At 45.2% G+C, this 20,478-nt stretch overlaps 1 protein-coding gene across 5 annotated transcripts in view; it reads left to right on the top strand.

Annotated features, from left to right (window-relative positions):
* Positions 1-20,478, top strand: part of SPTBN5 (spectrin beta, non-erythrocytic 5) — a 704,607-nt gene that overhangs the window by 612,991 nt on the left and 71,138 nt on the right. For all 5 annotated transcript variants that reach the window (XM_063947637.1, XM_063947638.1, XM_063947639.1 and 2 more), the window contains 5 exons: positions 8,334-8,538; positions 13,373-13,567; positions 17,383-17,538; positions 17,829-18,046; positions 20,145-20,334. In XM_063947637.1, the coding sequence (XP_063803707.1) occupies positions 8,334-8,538; positions 13,373-13,567; positions 17,383-17,538; positions 17,829-18,046; positions 20,145-20,334 (964 nt within the window). The remainder of the gene's footprint in view (positions 1-8,333; positions 8,539-13,372; positions 13,568-17,382; positions 17,539-17,828; positions 18,047-20,144; positions 20,335-20,478) is intronic.

Below are 20,478 nucleotides of genomic sequence, written 5' to 3'. Positions count from 1 at the left end.
TAATCCAAGCAGCCTGGTTTGTAACCAAACTAGTTTTGACAGGCATACATCTAAATCCCCACGAACATAAGAATCTCTAAAGAGAGTGATACGGAGAATGGAAATAACACTAATTTATCCTATTTGGCTGCATCACATATACACAAACATATGTGAGGCAAATTTCAAATGAGCCTTAAAATTAAAAGGTTATCCTATGCTGTGCAACTTATCTGGCAAGGGTTGACCCCCAATGGTCGCACAGCATGCTGTCCCCGGACGCTGGAGGTCACTGCACCATTATCTCATCCACCTTGCACAGCCCGGGCTCGCTGATGGGATCCGCCCCGGACATGTGCAGCCTCCTGACCACCTCCTTGATGAGTTCCCGGAGAGAAGGACCTCCTGCAGCACCAGGTGGGAGTCCTTCTGCTCCTTTTCCTCATCCTCCAGGAGCCGTTGCCCAGCGTGCATCCTGCAGCTGTCCTGAACCCAGCCCTGGCCGCACAGCTGCTTGTTCCCCATCACGCAGTGCCTAATGGTCAGGCCGGCCCTGTATATTTGTCATAATAATGTATTTCAAATCTTAACTCAGCTCTAGCGGTTCCTTAACCCTCCCTAGAATATTCTATAAACTATCTAGATACATCAGGCCATTACCAGGCTAAAAAAGCATGGTGAAGCAATTTAGTGATAGGACTTGACAGTTGAGGAATTTTAACAGAAAAAATAAGATTTTACTTACCGATAAATCTATTTCTCGTAGTCCGTAGTGGATGCTGGGGACTCCGTCAGGACCATGGGGAATAGCGGCTCCGCAGGAGACAGGGCACAAAAATAAAGCTTTAGGATCAGGTGGTGTGCACTGGCTCCTCCCCCTATGACCCTCCTCCAAGCCTCAGGATACTGTGCCCGGACGAGCGTACACAATAAGGAAGGATATTGAATCCCGGGTAAGACTCATACCAGCCACACCAATCACACCGTACAACTTGTGATCTGAACCCAGTTAACAGTATGACAAACGTAGGAGCCTCTGAACAGACGGCTCACAACAATAACAACCCGATTTTTTTGTAACAATAACTATGTACAAGTATTGCAGACAATCCGCACTTGGGATGGGCGCCCAGCATCCACTACGGACTACGAGAAATAGATTTATCGGTAAGTAAAATCTTATTTTCTCTGACGTCCTAAGTGGATGCTGGGGACTCCGTCAGGACCATGGGGATTATACCAAAGCTCCCAAACGGGCGGGAGAGTGCGGATGACTCTGCAGCACCGAATGAGAGAACTCCAGGTCCTCTTTAGCCAGGGTATCAAATTTGTAGAATTTTACAAACGTGTTCTCCCCCGACCACGTAGCTGCTCGGCAGAGTTGTAATGCCGAGACCCCCCGGGCAGCCGCCCAGGATGAGCCCACTTTCCTTGTGGAATGGGCCTTGACAGATTTTGGTTGTGGCAAGCCTGCCACAGAATGTGCAAGTTGAATTGTGCTACAAATCCAACGAGCAATCGTCTGCTTAGAAGCAGGAGCACCCAGCTTGTTGGGTGCATACAATATAAACAGCGAGTCAGACTTTCTGACTCCAGCCGTTCTTGAAATATATATTTTCAATGCCCGGACCACGTCCAACAACTTGGAATCCTCCAAATCGTTAGTAGCCGCAGGCACCACAATAGGCTGGTTCAGGTGAAACGCTGACACCACCTTAGGCAGAAAATGAGGACGCGTCCGCAGTTCTGCCCTGTCCGAATGGAAAATCAGATATGGGCTCTTATATGATAAAGCCGCTAATTCTGATACTCTCCTGGCTGAAGCCAGGGCCAGTAGCATGGTTACTTTCCATGTAAGATATTTCAACTCCACCGATTTGAGTGGCTCAAACCAATGGGATTTGAGAAAATCCAAAACTACATTAAGATCCCACGGTGCCACTGGGGGCACAAACGGGGGCTGTATATGTAGTACTCCTTTTACAAAAGTCTGGACTTCAGGAACTGAAGCCAATTCTTTCTGGAAGAAAATCGACAGGGCCGAAATTTGAACCTTAATGGACCCCAATTTGAGGCCCATAGAAAATCCTGTTTGCAGGAAATGTAGGAATCGACCCAGTTGAAATTCCTCCGTGGGGGCCTTCCTGGCCTCACACCACGCAACATATTTTCTCCAAATGCGGTGATAATGTTGTGCAGTCACCTCCTTCCTGGCTTTTACCAGTGTAGGAATGACCTCTTCCGGAATGCCTTTTTCCCTTAGAATTCGGCGTTCAACCGCCATGCCGTCAAACGCAGCCGCGGTAAGTCTTGGAATAGACACGGTCCCTGCTGAAGCAGGTCCCGTCTTAGAGGTAGAGGCCACGGATCCTCCGTGAGCATCTCTTGAAGTTCCGGGTACCAAGTTCTTCTTGGCCAATCCGGAGCCACGAGTATCGTTCTTACTCCCCTTTGCCGTATAATTCTCAGTACTTTTGGTATGAGAGGCAGAGGAGGGAACACATACACTGACTGGAACACCCACGGTGTTACCAGAGCGTCCACAGCTATTGCCTGAGGGTCTCTTGACCTGGCGCAATACCTGTCCAGTTTTTTGTTGAGGCGGGACGCCATCATATCCACCTTTGGTTTTTCCCAACAGTTCACAATCATGTGGAAGACTTCTGGATGAAGTCCCCACTCTCCCGGGTGTAGATCGTGTCTGCTGAGGAAGTCTGCTTCCCAGTTGTCCACTCCCGGAATGAACACTGCTGACAGTGCTATCACATGAGCTTCCTCCCAGCGAAGAATCCTTGCAGCTTCTGCCATTGCTGTCCTGCTTCTTGTGCCGCCCTGTCTGTTTACGTGGGCGACTGCCGTGATGTTGTCCGACTGGATCAACACCGGCTGACCCTGAAGCAGGGGTTTTGCCAGACTTAGAGCATTGTAAATCGCTCTTAGCTCCAGTATATTTATGTGAAAAGACATCTCCAGGCTTGACCATACTCCCTGGAAGTTTCTTCACTGTGTGACCGCTCCCCAGCCTCTCAGACTGGCATCCGTGGTCACCAGGACCCAGTCCTGTATGCCGAATCTGCGGCCCTCTAACAGATGAGCACTCTGCAACCACCACAGAAGAGACACCCTTGTCCGTGGTGATAAGGTTATCCGCTGGTGCATCTGCAGATGCGATCCGGACCATTTGTCCAACAGATCCCACTGAAAAGTTCGTGCGTGGAATCTGCCGAATGGAATCGCTTCGTAAGAAGCCACCATCTTTCCCAGGACTCTTGTGCATTGATGCACAGACACTTTTCCTGGTTTTAGGAGGTTCCTGACAAGTTTGGATAACTCCTTGGCTTTCTCCTCCGGAAGAAACACCTTTTTCTGAACCGTGTCCAGAATCATTCCCAGGAACAGCAGACGTGTTGTCGGTGTCAACTGAGATTTTGGAAAATTCAGAATCCACCCGTGTTGTTGCAGCACTAATTGGGTTAGTGCTACTCCGTCCTCCAGCTGTTCTCTGGACCTTGCCCTTATCAGGAGATCGTCCAAGTAAGGGATAATTAATACGCCTCTTCTTCGAAGAAGAATCATCATTTCGGCCATTACCTTGGTAAAGACCCGAGGTGCCGTGGACAATCCAAACGGCAGCGTCTGAAACTGATAATGACAGTTTTGCACCACGAACCTGAGGTACCCTTGATGTGAAGGGCAAATTGGGACATGCAGGTAAGCATCCTTTATGTCCAGGGACACCATAAAGTCCCCTTCTTCCAGATTCGCTATCACTGCTCTGAGTGACTCCATCTTGAATTTGAATTTCTGTATGTACAGGTTCAAAGATTTCAGATTTAGAATAGGTCTTACCGAGCCGTCCGGCTTCGGTACCACAAATAGCGTGGAGTAATACCCTTTTCCTTGTTGTAGGAGGGGTACCTTGACTATCACCTGCTGAGAAAACCGCTTGTGAATGGCTTCCAATACCATCGCCCTGTCTGAGGGAGACGTTGGCAAAGCAGACTTTAGGAACCGGCGAGGGGGAGACTTCTCGAATTCCAACCTGTAACCCTGAGATACTACCTGCAGGATCCAGGGGTCCACCTGTGAGCAAGCCCACTGTGCGCTGAAATTCTTGAGTCGACCCCCCACCGCTCCTGAGTCCGCTTGTAAAGCCCCAGCGTCATGCTGAGGGCTTTGCAGAACCCTGGGAGGGCTTCTGTTCCTGGGCAGGGGCTGCTTGCTGTCCTCTCTTACCCCTTCCTCTGCCCCGGGGCAGATATGACTGTCCTTTTGCCCGCTTGTTCTTATAGGACCGAAAGGACTGCGGCTGAAAAGATGGTGTCTTTTTCTGTTGGGAGGGGGTCTGAGGTAAAAAGGTGGATTTTCCGGCAGTTGCCGTGGCCACCAGATCCGATAGACCGACGCCAAATAATTCCTCCCCTTTATACGGCAATACTTCCATATGTCGTTTAGAATCCGCATCACCTGACCACTGTCGCGTCCATAAACTTCTTCTGGCAGATATGGACATCGCATTTACTCTCGATGCCAGAGTGCAAATATCCCTCTGAGCATCTCGCATATAAAGAAAAGCATCCTTTAATTGCTCTATAGTCAATAAAATACTGTCCCTATCCAGGGTATCAATATTTTCAGTCAGGGAATCCGACCAGACCACCCCAGCACTGCACATCCAGGCTGAGGCGATGGCTGGTCGCAGTATAACACCAGTATGTGTGTATATACTTTTTAGGGTAGTTTCCAGCCTCCTATCAGCTGGATCCTTGAGGGCGGCCGTATCAGGAGACGGTAACGCCACTTGTTTTGATAAGCGTGTGAGCGCCTTATCCACCCTAGGGGGTGTTTCCCAGCGCGCCCTAACCTCTGGCGGGAAAGGGTATAATGCCAATAACTTTTTTGAAATTAGCACTTTTCTATCTGGGTTAACCCACGCTTCATCACATACATCATTCAATTCCTCTGATTCAGGAAAAACTACAGGTAGTTTTTTCACCCCCCACATAATACCCCTTTTTGTGGTACTTGCAGTATCAGAGATATGCAAAGCCTCCTTCATTGCCGTGATCATATAATGTGTGGCCCTACTTGAAAATACGTTTGTTTCTTCACCGTCGACACTAGATTCAGTGTCCGTGTCTGGGTCTGTGTCGACCGACTGAGGTAAAGGGCGTTTTACAGCCCCTGACGGTGTCTGAGACGCCTGGGCAGGTACCAACTGGTTTTCCGGCCGTCTCATGTCGTCAACTGATTTTTGTAATGTGCTGACATTATCACGTAATTCCATAAACAAAGCCATCCATTCCGGTGTCGACTCCCTGGGGGGTGACATCACCATTATCGGCAATTGCTCTGCCTCCACACCAACATCGTCCTCATACATGTCGACACACACGTACCGACACACAGCAGACACACAGGGAATGCTCTTATCGAAGACAGGACCCCACTAGCCCTTTGGGGAGACAGAGGGAGAGTTTGCCAGCACACACCCAAGCGCTATAATATATATGGGAACAACCTTATATAAGTGTTGTATCCTTATAGCAGCTTAAATATATAAAATATCGCCAAAAAAAGTGCCCCCCCTCTCTGTTTTACCCTGTTTCTGTAGTGCAGTGCAGGGGAGAGTCCTGGGAGCCTTCCTCACAGCGGAGCTGAGCAGGAAAATGGCGCTGTGTGCTGAGGAGAATAAGCCCCGCCCCCTATTCCGGCGGGCTTTTCTCCCGGAGTTTGAGATATCTGGCATGGGTTTAATACATCCATATAGCCTCAAGGGCTATATGTGATGTATTTTTTAGCCATAAAAGGTATTATACATTGCTGCCCAGGGCGCCCCCAGCAGCGCCCTGCACCCTCCGTGACCTATGGTGTGAAGTGTGTGACAACAATGGCGCACAGCTGCAGTGCTGTGCGCTACCTTCATGAAGACTGAAAAGCCTTCTGCCGCCGGTTTCTGGACCTTCAATCTTCAGCATCTGCAAGGGGGGTCGGCGGCGCGGCTCCGGGACGAACCCCAGGGTGAGACCTGTGTTCCGACTCCCTCTGGAGCTAATGGTGTCCAGTAGCCTAAGAAGCCAATCCATCCTGCACGCAGGTGAGTTGAACTTCTCTCCCCTAAGTCCCTCGATGCAGTGAGCCTGTTGCCAGCAGGACTCACTGAACATAAAAAACCTAAAAACTTTTTCTAAGCAGCTCCTTAAGAGAGCCACCTAGATTGCACCCTGCTCGGACGGGCACAAAAACCTAACTGAGGCTTGGAGGAGGGTCATAGGGGGAGGTGCCAGTGCACACCACCTGATCCTAAAGCTTTATTTTTGTGCCCTGTCTCCTGCGGAGCCGCTATTCCCCATGGTCCTGACGGAGTCCCCAGCATCCACTTAGGACGTCAGAGAAATTAGTTTAAAAAAATGTTCTCCGTATTATAGCTGTAGATATAATAATACAGCATACGTACATTCACATAGAATTCTAATAGATTACCCCTTCAATTTTAATTATTTTTAGATGCCCTTTGCACCACATTAGTGAACAATGGACTGTTGTTTAGCTGGAACACATGTGGAAGTGAAATCAATGTGATACCAGTTCTTGTTCTTTTCTGGTATTGCGACATTGTTATTTCAATTCGTAAATTCTTGTTTCTAGTTGTAGAATAGTTACTTTTGATATTCGAGATGACAATAGTGATTGATTTATAAAATGTCAGAGCAATTGAGGCGGGTGACCACGAGATAGGCTGTCCCAGGAAAATGTACTTGTATAATAGTAAACTGCACTAATAAAAACAACACCAAGGTAGTGGGACAATATTTTAGTTATAACACATGCAGGGAGCGTCAAAGTGACCATCATAGTATACAGAGAGCACTTACTCATTGCACCATTGGGCCAATCTTTCCCTGGTCAGTGTAGAGGAGAGGGTGGAAACTCAAGTTGAGGGGGCGGGGTCTTGTGCAGGGACAGGAGGGAGAAACAGAATATACAGACAGGGCACAGGAGATGGTGGGGTCTTAGGGAAGAGAGGGAGCGCTTGGGCATTTGCAGCTCAGGTGCTGGGAGCTGGTAATAAATCAGTTCACCAGTGGGGCCAGCTCCTTCTGGCTAAGACCCCGTGTCCTGACACAACCAGAAGATGCTGAGCAACACCCCCACTATGTCCACCAGCCCGGAAAATGTATGGAAGCAGCCCTAATGGTGGTACAGTCTGATGAGGAGGCGGGATCCCTCCTCATAGGGCCTGATTGTATGCAAATGCGGCCTTCCTTGCATCTTTTGCTGCAGTTGTGTCTGAGACCAGGGGCAAATTGGGTACTAAAAGTGGTCCTGTAAGATTTTGTGGAAGTGGCCTAACATGAACAGCATAAGAGGTATAACATACCGTGTAGCCATGGCAGTATCACTGTATGGCAGAGCTGCTGTACTGCAGAGATGGAATAACAGAATGAATGGGGACAATGCAGTGTACTGAGGGCTTAATTCAGCATGAGTTGTAGTTTTGCGAGAAATCGTAAAACTCCAACTCACCTCTCTATAATGTGGGGGGCCACCCAGCACAGGGCAAGGCTGCCCCGCACTCTGGGTCCTTCCCCCGCTGAAATGTGAGTGCATCACTGTATAGCGATGCGCTCGAATCTTAAGAATTGCACTCTACTATGAAGGCAGTCGCCGGGCAGCCATGTTTCAGGAAGCAGTGGCTGCCTGTGACGTCACTCAGCTACACGGCCCACCCCGCAAATGATCCAGACATGCCTCCGTTGTCCGGGCTGCACCCCCCCCCACCCCCCCAATGCCACTGCACCGCTGCCCCCACCGTGTGCAATCGCAACCTTAAGTGCTTGCAAATGTACACAGTGGCGTGTGCGCATGCGCAGAATTGCCAAATAGCCATTTCCGCACTTCTCCGTCCCGTGCTGAATCGGCCCCTGACTGCAGTGGGCTGCCTGTCGTGTGGGGGTGGGGCCACATGACAACACATAAAACAGGCCCCGCGGACACGTCGGCCTACCGGAAATCTTCCCTGCGGCCGATCCAGCCCTGGCCATATCTGTGTGGAGTTTATATGTGTTTGCGTGGGTTTCCTCCGGGTACTCTACTTTCCTCCCACAATCCAAAATCACTGTAGGCTAGTTGCCTCCTGACAAAAATTAACCTCTAGTGTCTATGTGTGTGCATATCTGACGGGGACTATGGATTGTAAGCCCACTGGGACAGAGACTGGTGGGAATGAGTGATTCTCTGTATAGCGCTGTGAAATATGTGTGTGCTATATAAACAACTGTTAATAAAATAAATAAGTGATAGAAACAAACATATGGTTTGTCTAGCTGAAAGAATGGACATTTCTGTTCTAGTTCTACAGTGATCCCGAAGCTGAAGTCTGTCCTGGCGGAATATGACTCCTTGCTGGAGAAGGCCGAGCTGCGCAGAGGTCACCTGCTGGAGCAGCATCAGCTCTTCCAGTTTCTGAAGGAAGCAGATACCATAGATGCCTGGCTGCTCAGCAAGAAGGCTACCGCTGAATCCGATAACTTCGGGCAAGATCTGGAAAGCATTAAGGTGATGGGCACATATGTCGCTAACAACTATAATAAGGAAAATACATGCAAGAGATAACTTTCAATGCACTTATGCAGCAAATTTGGGTGACAATAAAGGGAGGAAAAAAAATGTTTAACCTTTATATATTTTCTCGTATGCATCTTGCCCAGCTTAAAACTGGTAGCATTTGCGCTTGACATTATAAAGTGTGTATACCAACCTACTGCAACATTGATAGCAAAGAGATGTGCCTGACCGCATAACATCACCCTATTTGTACACAATATAATCATGTTGAATGAGAATATTGTATTGCCATTTATTAATAAATGGTGTTTTCTATATACAATGCAATTAAATACAAACATAGAAACATTGAATTTGACGGCAGATAAGAACCACTTGGCCCATCTAGTCTGCCCCTTTTTTAAACAATAGTGTTACCTCAAACTCTATTTGACCCTTAGTTCTTTATAAAGATATCCTTATGTCTATCTCAAGCATGTTTAAATTGCTCTACTGTTTTAGCCTCTGCCACCTCTGATGGGAGGAAATTCCTATTGTCCACTTTTCTTTCTGTGAAGTAATTTTTCCTAAAATTTCCCCCGAGCCACCCTCCCTCCAGTGTCAGTACATGTCCTTGTGTTCTAATACTTCTCTTCCTTTGAAGAATGTCTCCCTCCTGTACCTTGTTAAAACCCTTGATAGATTTCAAAGTTTCTATCATGCCCCCCCCCCACCCCTTTATCTTCTCTGCTCCAAACTATACATGTTAAGAGCTTTTAGTCTTTATGTATAAGTTTTGTGATGTAGGCCATGCACCATTTTAGTTGCCCTTCTTTGTAACATCTCTAATGTATTAATATCATTCTGGTGATATGGCTTCCAGAACTGAACACAGTATTCTAGATAATGCTGCTGATTCCTCTCCCTATGCAACCAAGCATCTCGTCCGTCTTGCTCATTGCTTTGTTGCATTGCTTACCTGCCTTTACGTCCCCTAGAATAGTGCCTCCTAGATCCCTTTCCTCCTCAGTAGTTTCTGTTATAGGGCCGTTAATACTATATTTAGCCTTTTGGGTTTTGAGATCCAAGTTCATGATTTTGCAGTTTTTTGGCATTAAACTGTAATTTCCACACTCTTTACAATTCCTCTAGTCTACCTAGATCATCAATCATTTATTTTACCCCTCTTGGTGTGCCTACCCTGTTACATATCTTTGTGGCATCTGAAAACAGGCATACTTTAGCTTCAATTCCATTTGCACTGACACCAATAAAGATATTACAAAGCACTGGTCCAAGTACAGATCCCTGGGGTACTCCACTGGTAACATTTCTCTCCTGTGAATGCACTCCATTTACTACAACTCTCTGTTTTCTGTCCTGCAACCAAGAGCTTATCAATTCAACCATCTTAGAAATCCAATCCCAAGCTTTCACGGTAATTTAACAGTCTGCAATGAGGGACAGTGTGAAAAGCATTACTAAAGTCTATATAAGCTACAGCTACACCCCCCTGATCTATTACTTTTGTCCACGCTGTTTGGAATATGTAAATTGCTGGATTTGAAATATTCTGCAACTCTTTATTTTATTAGTGTTTCTATCAATTTCCATACTACTTGATGTAAGGCTCACTGGACGGTAGTTGCTTGTGTCTTCCTTGCTTCCACTTTTGTGCAGTGGAACTACGTTTGCTCTTTACCAGTCCCATTGGATTATTCCTGTAGCTAGTGACTGGTTAAATAATTCTGTTAATGGTGCTAACAGCAATCCTTTAAGCTCTTTTAGTATCCTTGGATGTATCCCATCTGGCCCCTTTGATTTATCCACTTTCAGTTTTGAGAGCTCTGTTAGGTCCTTCTCCTCTGTAAATGTACTGTTTCTACTTAATTTTTCTGAATATACTTGCAACTTAACTGTGGCCCCTTCCCCTCTCTTTCTGTAGTGAATACTGAGCAACAATATTTATTAAGATGATTATATACCTAAAAAAAGTTTAGCAACCCTTACCCACTGACTGGGCCATTTTCTCCTCATCTTGTGCCTTTGCACATCCGATTACCTTCTTAGCCTCCTTCTGTCTAACAAGATACAGCACACCTCTCTGTCCTCATTATTTTGTGTCTGCTTATATTTCTTAAAGGCCATCTTTTTTGCTTCACAATACTTGCTACTTCTTTCACAAACCACACTGGCTTCCTTTTCCTGGTGCTTTTCCTAACCCTTTTGATACAAAGGTCAGTTACTTTTAGTATTGCGCCTTTTAATGGTTCCCACCTCTCCTGCACTCCTTCCAAGTCCCTCCAAAGAATCGCTTACACATTTCCCCATCCCTACAAAATCAGCGTTCCTAAAATCCAACACCTTTGTTTCCCCATGGGATGAGTCGGTTTCTGTCTGTATTCTGAACCATACTGCATGATGGTCAGTGGAACTCATTTACGTCAAATATTCTAACACAAATTGTAAGTATTAGGTCTAATATTGCGTACTTCAGAGTGGGCTCCCTTACCAATTGCTGCAAGGAATTCAGAATGTCCCTACTTCCAGTGTATATCGCAACAGACACCTACCTCCCAGTTTACATCAGGTAGATTAAAGTCTGCAGTATTCCTCTCAAAATCAAATGGGAATCATCTTTCCTGTAGTAGTCCACATAGAAAAGTAAAAAAAGTAATGTGAATAGATGGCTGCAGTGCCAATGATTTAATTACTATCAGCTGGAAGACTTGTATGCAGTCAACCAATCAGAAGTGTTGCTGTTCACCATCATAATCAATTGAGCAGCGTTGCGCCCACCCTCTGATACCTGCAAGACATATGCCTCCTAAATGTCTATCGGATTTGTCCATGTCTGAATACAGTGTGCATGCACACCCTAGTTTTCACTTCTCCAGGTGTAGGGGAACACAAGTCAAACATGTATATCCAATACAAAATATATTAACATATGTTAAATTCTAAATATGGGGGAGATGTGAGAAGAGGTGACAAGTGTAGTACACACATGTGCACGCATTATGACAGCGGCTAGCCGCTATGGATCGCGGGTGTGACTATTTGCTTATGCCAGTTTAAGGGCACACTAATCGCTGCAATCCAGTCACTCCTGCAAATGGTCGTGGGTGTGATAAACATAGATACATCTGTACTTTGACCCTTGATGTAGGAAATCGGATAATGTAGAAAGAAATCACTTTTCTCTACATTATCTGCAAACATCTAATGATTTTGCCATCACCATACTATTGTGTGACAATGAAAAATCATCAGATGTTATTTAAAAAAACAAAAAAAAAGTGCACTTATAGGCAGGATTTCCTGAAGGTACTGTAAGTGCAGTAACCTGCGGCTGCTGGAGGTCTGGCGGCACAGTAGAGATCTCCCGTTGTTTGCAACAGGGCTGGCCGGGAGGTAAGACAGCACTTCAGGAGTAGTGGCTCCGGCAGGGGTCACCGGAAGGGGAAGTTTTCTCTCCCCTACTCTAATGGTTGAGGTGTTAACACATACAGTATATTGGCAAGATAAGTGCCACTATAATACATCTCCCTCTCAGTCCCTCATTTAAATAAATGAAATAAATGTACTTAAAATTAAATGTAATTGAGCTTTAGCAGTTATATTTATAGAAAAAGTAGACTATATTTTTATGTGTCCTAATAGTAATATGCCAGATCACCTCAGGAAGCCCTTCTCCCCCAGTAATACTTACCTGTGCCAACGTGTGGTTCTCCTCTGCAGGTTTGATCCCTCCCTGTCAGGGTAGTAAGAGCCATTGGTGGGAGTGGAGGTGCGCCCCTGGTCCAAATTATTGTGCATGTCTGTCTCAGGATGTGCCATTCTCAATCTATATCTATAAATGCGAAAGCCCTCACTCACCCACTGACCGACTGACTTATCACTAATTCTCTTACTTCCCGATATCTTAGGAAGAGGAAATGTAACACAGGTGTTCTTCAGGTGGTAAATAGGAAAACTACATAATCAGAATTTAAATAACTCTCCCATAAGGGGATGAAAAGGGGTTGACAAAATGACATCATTACCAATGTGTGGCTTGCGTTGTGTGAACGATAACGCCCAAACGGACAATCCGATCAAAATTTGGATTGCACCTCCAGTGTGTAGAATTTAATAAACTACAAAAATAGTCTGGTCACTTTTTACCGTATCTGCTACGGGTGCTCCTCTGGTAATGCCAAGTACCATGGATTAATATTTACTTACATGAAGACGTCTCAAATTTACATCTCTATAGATTTACCACATTTTCAACAATCATTTATATTTACAACCGTGAAAATCAGAAATTCCCGTGCGAAGAACGGGTAGAACAGCTAGTTATTATATAGATCCTTTAGTGATCTTTGAATCTCTACAGTAAGAATAGTAGCAACACTGACACCCGCAGGCTATATGAATACTGCAAGCCATCAAAGAAAACTTTATTTGCTACCTTACAGTTATGGGTTTCTCATTATTGTTAACCTTTATCATTAAACAATAAAAAATGTCCTTTTAGCTTGTTTTTTTTTTTTTGTAGTATAACATAAACTACTGTAGTTAGTTCATTATACACTATGTCATGTATAGTTGTATTGCAGTGCTGTGTAAATGGCCCTCTGTTTTAAGTGTTGTTGTTTTTTCCAAAGGCAAGAATCTCTTTATGTTGTTTTTTTGGCCATACATTTGTACTTAATCATAACAGTGATTCTGCATGCAGAAGAAGCCTGCAAACCATCTAATGAGGACAAGTATGGAAGCTCCTGGTATCAGCAGCTTGTTTTATATATGTGGTCACCCTACATTGAGCTTCTTTTCATTTTCAGCTCCTTTCTTTCCACAGGTGCTAGAAAAAGAGTTTGAGAACTTTGTGAAGGAGATAGAGATACTGGGTAAAAGCAAGATGTTGGCTTTAAATGAACTGGCGTCTGGTCTTCTGAGTGAGTCACACAGCCAGGCAGATGGCATCCAGAAGAAGACAGAGGCAGTGAACGGCACGTGGGAAGCCCTCTGTCACTCAATACAGAACAGGGCCAAGGTACGTCTTATGGATTCTGGGTTACAGCTGCATAGCATGGTTCAAGTTTTAGTAAGAAATGTAAACAGCATCACGGCTTTCTTTTTAGTACTGCTTGATCCAAATCTTTTCCATCTATACACAAGACACATCTTTGCCCCTAACACATCTATACACAAGACACATCTTTACCCCGGACGCCTCTGTACACAAGACACATATTTGCTCTGGACGCATCTATACACAAGACACATCTTTACCCCGGACACTTCTATACACAAGACACATCTTTACCCCGGACACTTCTATACACAAGACACATCTTTACCCCGGACACTTCTATACACAAGACACATCTTTACCCCGGACACTTCTATACACAAGACACATCTTTACCACGGACGCTTTTATATACAAGACACATCTTTACCACGGACGCTTCTATACACAAGACACATCTTTACCCTGGACGCTTCTATACACAAGACACATCTTTACCCTGGACGCATCTATACACAAGACACATCTTTACCCCGGATGTTTCTATATACAAGACACATCTTTACCACGGACGCTTCTATATACAAGACACATCTTTACCACGGACGCTTCTATACACAAGACACATCTTTACCCCGGACACTTCTATACACAAGACACATCTTTACCCCGGACACTTCTATACACAAGACACATCTTTGCCCCTAACACATCTATACACAAGACACATCTTTGCCCCTAACACATCTATACACAAGACACATCTTTACCCTGGACGCTTCTATACACAAGACACATCTTTACCCCGGACGCATCTATACACAAGACACATCTTTACCCCGGACGCCTCTGTACACAAGACACATCTTTGCCCCTAACACATCTATACACAAGACACATCTTTACCCCGGATGCATCTATACACAAGACACATCTTTACCCCGGACGCATCTATACACAAGACACATCTTTACCCCGGATGCATCTATACACAAGACACATCTTTGCCCCTAACACATCTATACACAAGACACATCTTTGCCCCTAACACATCTATACACAAGACACATCTTTGCCCCTAACACATCTATACACAAGACACATCTTTGCCCCTAACACATCTATACACAAGACACATCTTTAACCCGGACGCATCTATACACAAGACACATCTTTACCCCGGACGCATCTATACACAAGACACATCTTTACCCCGGACGCCTCTGTACACAAGACACATCTTTGCCCCTAACACATCTATACACAAGACACATCTTTACCCCGGATGCATCTATACACAAGACACATCTTTGCCCCTAACACATCTATACACAAGACACATCATTGCCCCAGACGCTTCTATACACAAGACACATCTTTGCCCCTAACACATCTATACACAAGACACATCTTTGCCCCTAACACATCTATACACAAGACACATCTTTACCCCGGACGCATCTATACACAAGACACATCTTTACCCCGGACGCATCTATACACAAGACACATCTTTACCCCGGACGCCTCTGTACACAAGACACATCTTTGCCCCTAACACATCTATACACAAGACACATCTTTACCCCGGATGCATCTATACACAAGACACATCTTTGCCCCTAACACATCTATACACAAGACACATCATTGCCCCAGACGCTTCTATACACAAGACACATCTTTGCCCCAAACACATCTATACACAAGACACATCTTTACCCCGGACGCCTCTGTACACAAGACACATAATTGCTCTGGACGCATCTATACACAAGACACATCTTTACCCTGGACGCTTCTATACACAAGACATATCTTTGCCCCAGACGCATCTATACACAAGACACATCTTTACCCCGGACGCCTCTGTACACAAGACACATCTTTGCCCCTAACACATCTATACACAAGACACATCTTTACCCCGGATGCATCTATACACAAGACACATCTTTGCCCCTAACACATCTATACACAAGACACATCATTGCCCCAGACGCTTCTATACACAAGACACATCTTTGCCCCTAACACATCTATACACAAGACACATCTTTACCCCGGACGTCTCTGTACAGAAGACACATAATTGCTCTGGACGCATCTATACACAAGACACATCTTTACCCTGGACGCTTCTATACACAAGACACATCTTTGCCCCGGATGCTTCTATACACAAGACACATAATTGTTCCGGATGCATCTATACACAAGACACATCTTTACCCCGGATGCATCTATACACAAGACACATAATTGCCCCAGACGCATCTATACACAAGACACATCTTTGCCCCTGACGCATCTATACACAAGACACATCTTTACCCCGGATGCATCTATACACAAGACACATAATTGCCCCAGACGCATCTATACACAAGACACATCTTTGCCCCTGACGCATCTATACACAAGACACATCTTTGTCCCGGATGCGTCTGTTTAAAATTTGGCCAACTCATTGCACAGATGCAAACCTGGATGTTTGCGTATGTACTTTTGTGTGTACCTTGTTACTGCATTTTCTGTGCTACACCAAATTAGGCTATATATCTATATCTCCGTCTACCTAATATTTAATAGCACCGGGGTCAAATTATCTGCATCTCTTTAGAGCACACAATAAGACACTTCACAATCCCCATCTGCAGATCTAGGGCATGATTCAGGGGTGGATGTGGTAGCCTATTGGCGGTCGTCCATCTGTGACTTTATACAAATGTTGATCCATCTCTGTGCATGCGCTGAGACACCTTCCTGTCACCCCACAGGAACGGCCACTACATTATCAATGCGCTTCTCCCCGCATGCGCCTGAAGTGACAACCACAAATCTGTACGGACACAATCGGGACGCAAGCACAGAATGGGTGCATTCACCACTGAATTAAGCCCCGTAGTGCAGTCTCTTCAGGGGAATCTATCTATACATCCTTCTTTTATGGGGCATTAGTTATTAGCCAGCATAAGTTACATGACTATTCCTGGTGCTCTGTGACTGTAGAACATGCTGAACCAGTGTAGCGCTGGCATTGTACGGATGGTGTAATAGTTAGCATTACTGCCTCATAGCACTGAGGTCATGGGTACGATTCCCACCATGGCCCTAACTTTGTGGAGTTTGTATATTCTCTCCGTACTTGCGTGGGTTACCTCCGGGTACTCCGGTTTCCTTCCACAATCCAAAAATATACTGGTAGGTTAACTGGCTTCCAACAAAAATTATGTGTCTGTGTGTACATGTGATAGGGAACATAGATTGTAAGCTCCACTGGGGCAGGGACTGATGTGAATGGCCAAATATTCTCTGTAAAGCGCTGCGGAATATGTGTGCGCTATATAAATAACTGGTAATAAATCATTGTATTCCAAGCGTTACTGGTGAACTTTGTCTGCCGCAGCGGCACACACTGGAAAAGTGTTACGGTTCCCTGGGAACAGCTTATCATACTACTGCGAGTTGATACAAATGACTTAAACATTATACCCATTTTATACCCCTTTCAGACTGACAATAGCCGGGTCGCACCCGGGAATGTGTACACGGGTGCGACCCGGCTTGAGACCCCTTCAGACTTGCGGCCTGACCCGGCATATTGCCAGGTTGGTGACGTCACTGCTGACGCTACCGGAGGCGGTGCTTGGAGATGCAGAGAACGGGTGCCGGGTCACGTTGACCCGGCTTTCCCGTTCACACTGCACCGCATCCCGAGTCGATTCCGGATTCAACCCAGGTCGAGAGTTGATGCGCGTTCATGTGCAATAACCCCCGGAAATATTTGTCAGTGTAAAAGGGGTATTAAGTGACTTTTCTCAATTGTTTATCAGGTCTTGACAACTGCCCACCAGGTCCATCAGTTTGATCATGAGGTTGATGAACTGCTTAGCTGGATACAAGAGAAGGAAGTCATTGTGAATACTGATGACTATGGGTATGACCTGTCAGGGGTGCAAACATTACTGAGCCAACATGAGGGTTTTGAGGTGAGTGATGACCATTTGTGTCCCCATTTGTCCATGTCTGTGAAAGATGATTATGAAGCTCCCGTTAACCTCTGAACACAACATACTAAATGCTTTTGTAAATGTACAAAGCTCCAGTATTGTGAGAGCTATCATTTTATGTCACGTAGTCTCCTGACTCCTGATTGCTCTGTGTGGCTTCTATAACCACAGGGTATCTCCACCCTTGGTTTTATCACAGTCTATGGTGAGCTTAATGGTAAGTTAAACTGCACCTGCTGAATTATAATTTGGCACCAATTTTATCATAGAGGGACCTTGCAGCCATTAAGATGGAAATGGAACGGATCATCAAGTTGGGACAACACATAAGTCAGCTACACCCGCCAGTCCAGAAGAACGTGGCTGAGAGACTGGAAGAAGTGGGCCAGTATTGGGGGAGTCTGATTAAGAAATCGCAGGAAAGGAAAGAGAAACTAAACCAAGCAGAGCAAGTACAGGTGTATTTCAGTCACTGCGGAGAGCTGATGTAAGTGCTAATGTGAGGAGGTGAATGTGTGTAGTAAGTTAGTTATTTCTTCCCAGTTACTAGTCTAGGGTGTAACATGAGCAAGGCAGCCTGTGTGGCATGCGGTCAATTTACCTACAGTCAAAATCGCAACAAGGTCGAAATCCCACCGTGGTCAAAATACTGACATTTAAAATACTGACAATGTCGAAATGCCGACATTTAAAATGTCGACAGGTCAAAAACTCGACATGAGTTTTTCATGATTTTTTCATTGAAACCGACTTGTTCATACTTTACCATCCCAGTGGACCTGGAGGGGGAATGTAAAAGTGTGTCCATGTCGACCTATGTCGACATACACAACGGGAAAAAGAAAACCGCATGTCGACATTTTAAATATCGGTATTTTGACCTTGTCTGTATTTTAAATGTCGGTATTTTGACCATGTCGGGAGTTTGACCATGTCGGGATTTTGACCGTCGGTCAATTGTTGTCGGGATTTTGACCATCGGGATTTTGATTGTAGGTATTTCATACTAAACCCACCTGTGCTACTGCTATAGAGCCATATGGGTAGATTTACTAAAGCTTCTAAAACAGACAAGTGGTGATGTTTCCCACAGCATCCAATCAGATTCTGTCTATCATTTTGTAGAATGCAGTAAGGAGATGAAAGCTAGAATGTAATTGCTTGCTATGAGCAACACCTCCACTTGTCTGTTTTAGAAGCTTAAGTTAATCTACGCCCAGGAGTGTAGCGGGTCATGGAAGACAAAACAGGTTGCACATCTGTCTGAAGACCTGGCCTTGTGTCGCTCTGTAATTGTTTGAGCACAACTATTAGATAGTAGTGGAAGAGCTGACACCAGATACTAGAGGTGTCATCCATCCGATAATGCGATACACAAGGATATGTCTGGCCATACCATGGGTGCAGACACAGTGTAGGGCCCTATTTATATTTGTACTGTGTCTATTCATATATGTCAGTGGTTCTCAAACTCCGTCATCAAGACCCCAAACAGTTTCTGTTTTCCAGGTCACCTAGCTGGTGAACAGATGTATGTCCAACTGTCACATATTAAAGATACACTGGTGACCTGGAAAACATGAACTGTTTGTGGTCCCGAGGACAGAGTTTGAGAACCACTGATAATAGCTTATCTGCTATTCACAGTAATCTTTCCTGCAGTGTTCTCTCCAGCCTGGCAGTAGAATTAGATGTCACAGCATGCCACGCGAGGCTGGTAAAGTACATGTGACCACAGTTGTGAGCCACATGTGTTCTAGTTCAGGGATTTATAATACACTGCTAGTGGTAAACCCTACTAAGGACACCACAAGGAAGTGGTTCTGGGCAGATACCAGCATTCATATCACTTGAGCCAAGAGGTCCATGTATACTGTATCTGTAAGATAGTCCAGGTTATACAGGATCTGCGGTGCCATATAAATAAATAATGATGATGATGGTGTGTAGCTACCAGCCTGGCAGCTGAGAGTGCGTGGCAATGCCCTACACGCAGCATGGGGTAGGAGGAGAGTGTGGGAGGGCAGTGGAGAACGTCATTCACTGAAAACATTGGGGGCTCCTGGTCCAGGCACCCATTTGTAGATTGACAAAGGTGTATTTTAGTTATTGTAGTGTTGCGCATTAAAGTCTGTCTTTATTGTGGATGTGATATTAGGACGACCCCTTTAAAAATTTTGTTACGGAGCAAGTCGCTTTACTCAAATGGCAATGAATATACAGCAGGTAGTAAATGGAAGCAGAGAATCATTTTCATCTTAAGTATGTCCATACACTGATGAGAATAATTCGGTTATACACAAAGAGGCCCAATGTGCCTTCTAACCTTTGATAGAAACATAGAATTTGACGGCAGATAAGAACCACTTGGCCCATCTAGTCTGCCCCCTTTTTTTTATCCTTTAGGCAATCTCAACCCTTTTTGAATCTGAATTATTTGTAAGGATATTCATATGCCTATCCCAAGCATGTTTAAATTGCTCTACAGTCTTACATGTATCTGAAAATCTTTTGCTTTCTATACGTATGCATTTGATTTGACCTGTATGTGACTCCCAGCATTTTTTTTGTTTTACCACACTTAGAATCTGGGCCAGGGAGATGAACGCTTTAGTGGTGTCCGAAGAACTGGCCAATGACGTTGCTGGGGCAGAACTGCTGATTAAACGGCACGAGGAATACAAGAGGGAGATCGACAAGCACTGGGGGAAGTATGAGGAGCTTCAGGGGATGGGGAAGACCCTGCTGGAGAAGAGGCACTTTATGTCTGTGGAGGTAATGGAAACCCTGTGTGATATAACTGCCCTGTAACACCCTGTGTGATATAACTGCCCTGTAACACCCTGTGTGATATAACTGCCCTGTAACACCCTGTGTGATATAACTGCCCTGTAACACCCTGTGTGATATAACTGCCCT

Source organism: Pseudophryne corroboree, chromosome 12, assembly GCF_028390025.1.
Source record: "Pseudophryne corroboree isolate aPseCor3 chromosome 12, aPseCor3.hap2, whole genome shotgun sequence".
NCBI lineage: Eukaryota > Metazoa > Chordata > Amphibia > Anura > Myobatrachidae > Pseudophryne > Pseudophryne corroboree.
Note: the sequence above shows the minus strand (reverse complement) of the source record. Positions and strands in the feature narration are given on the sequence as shown.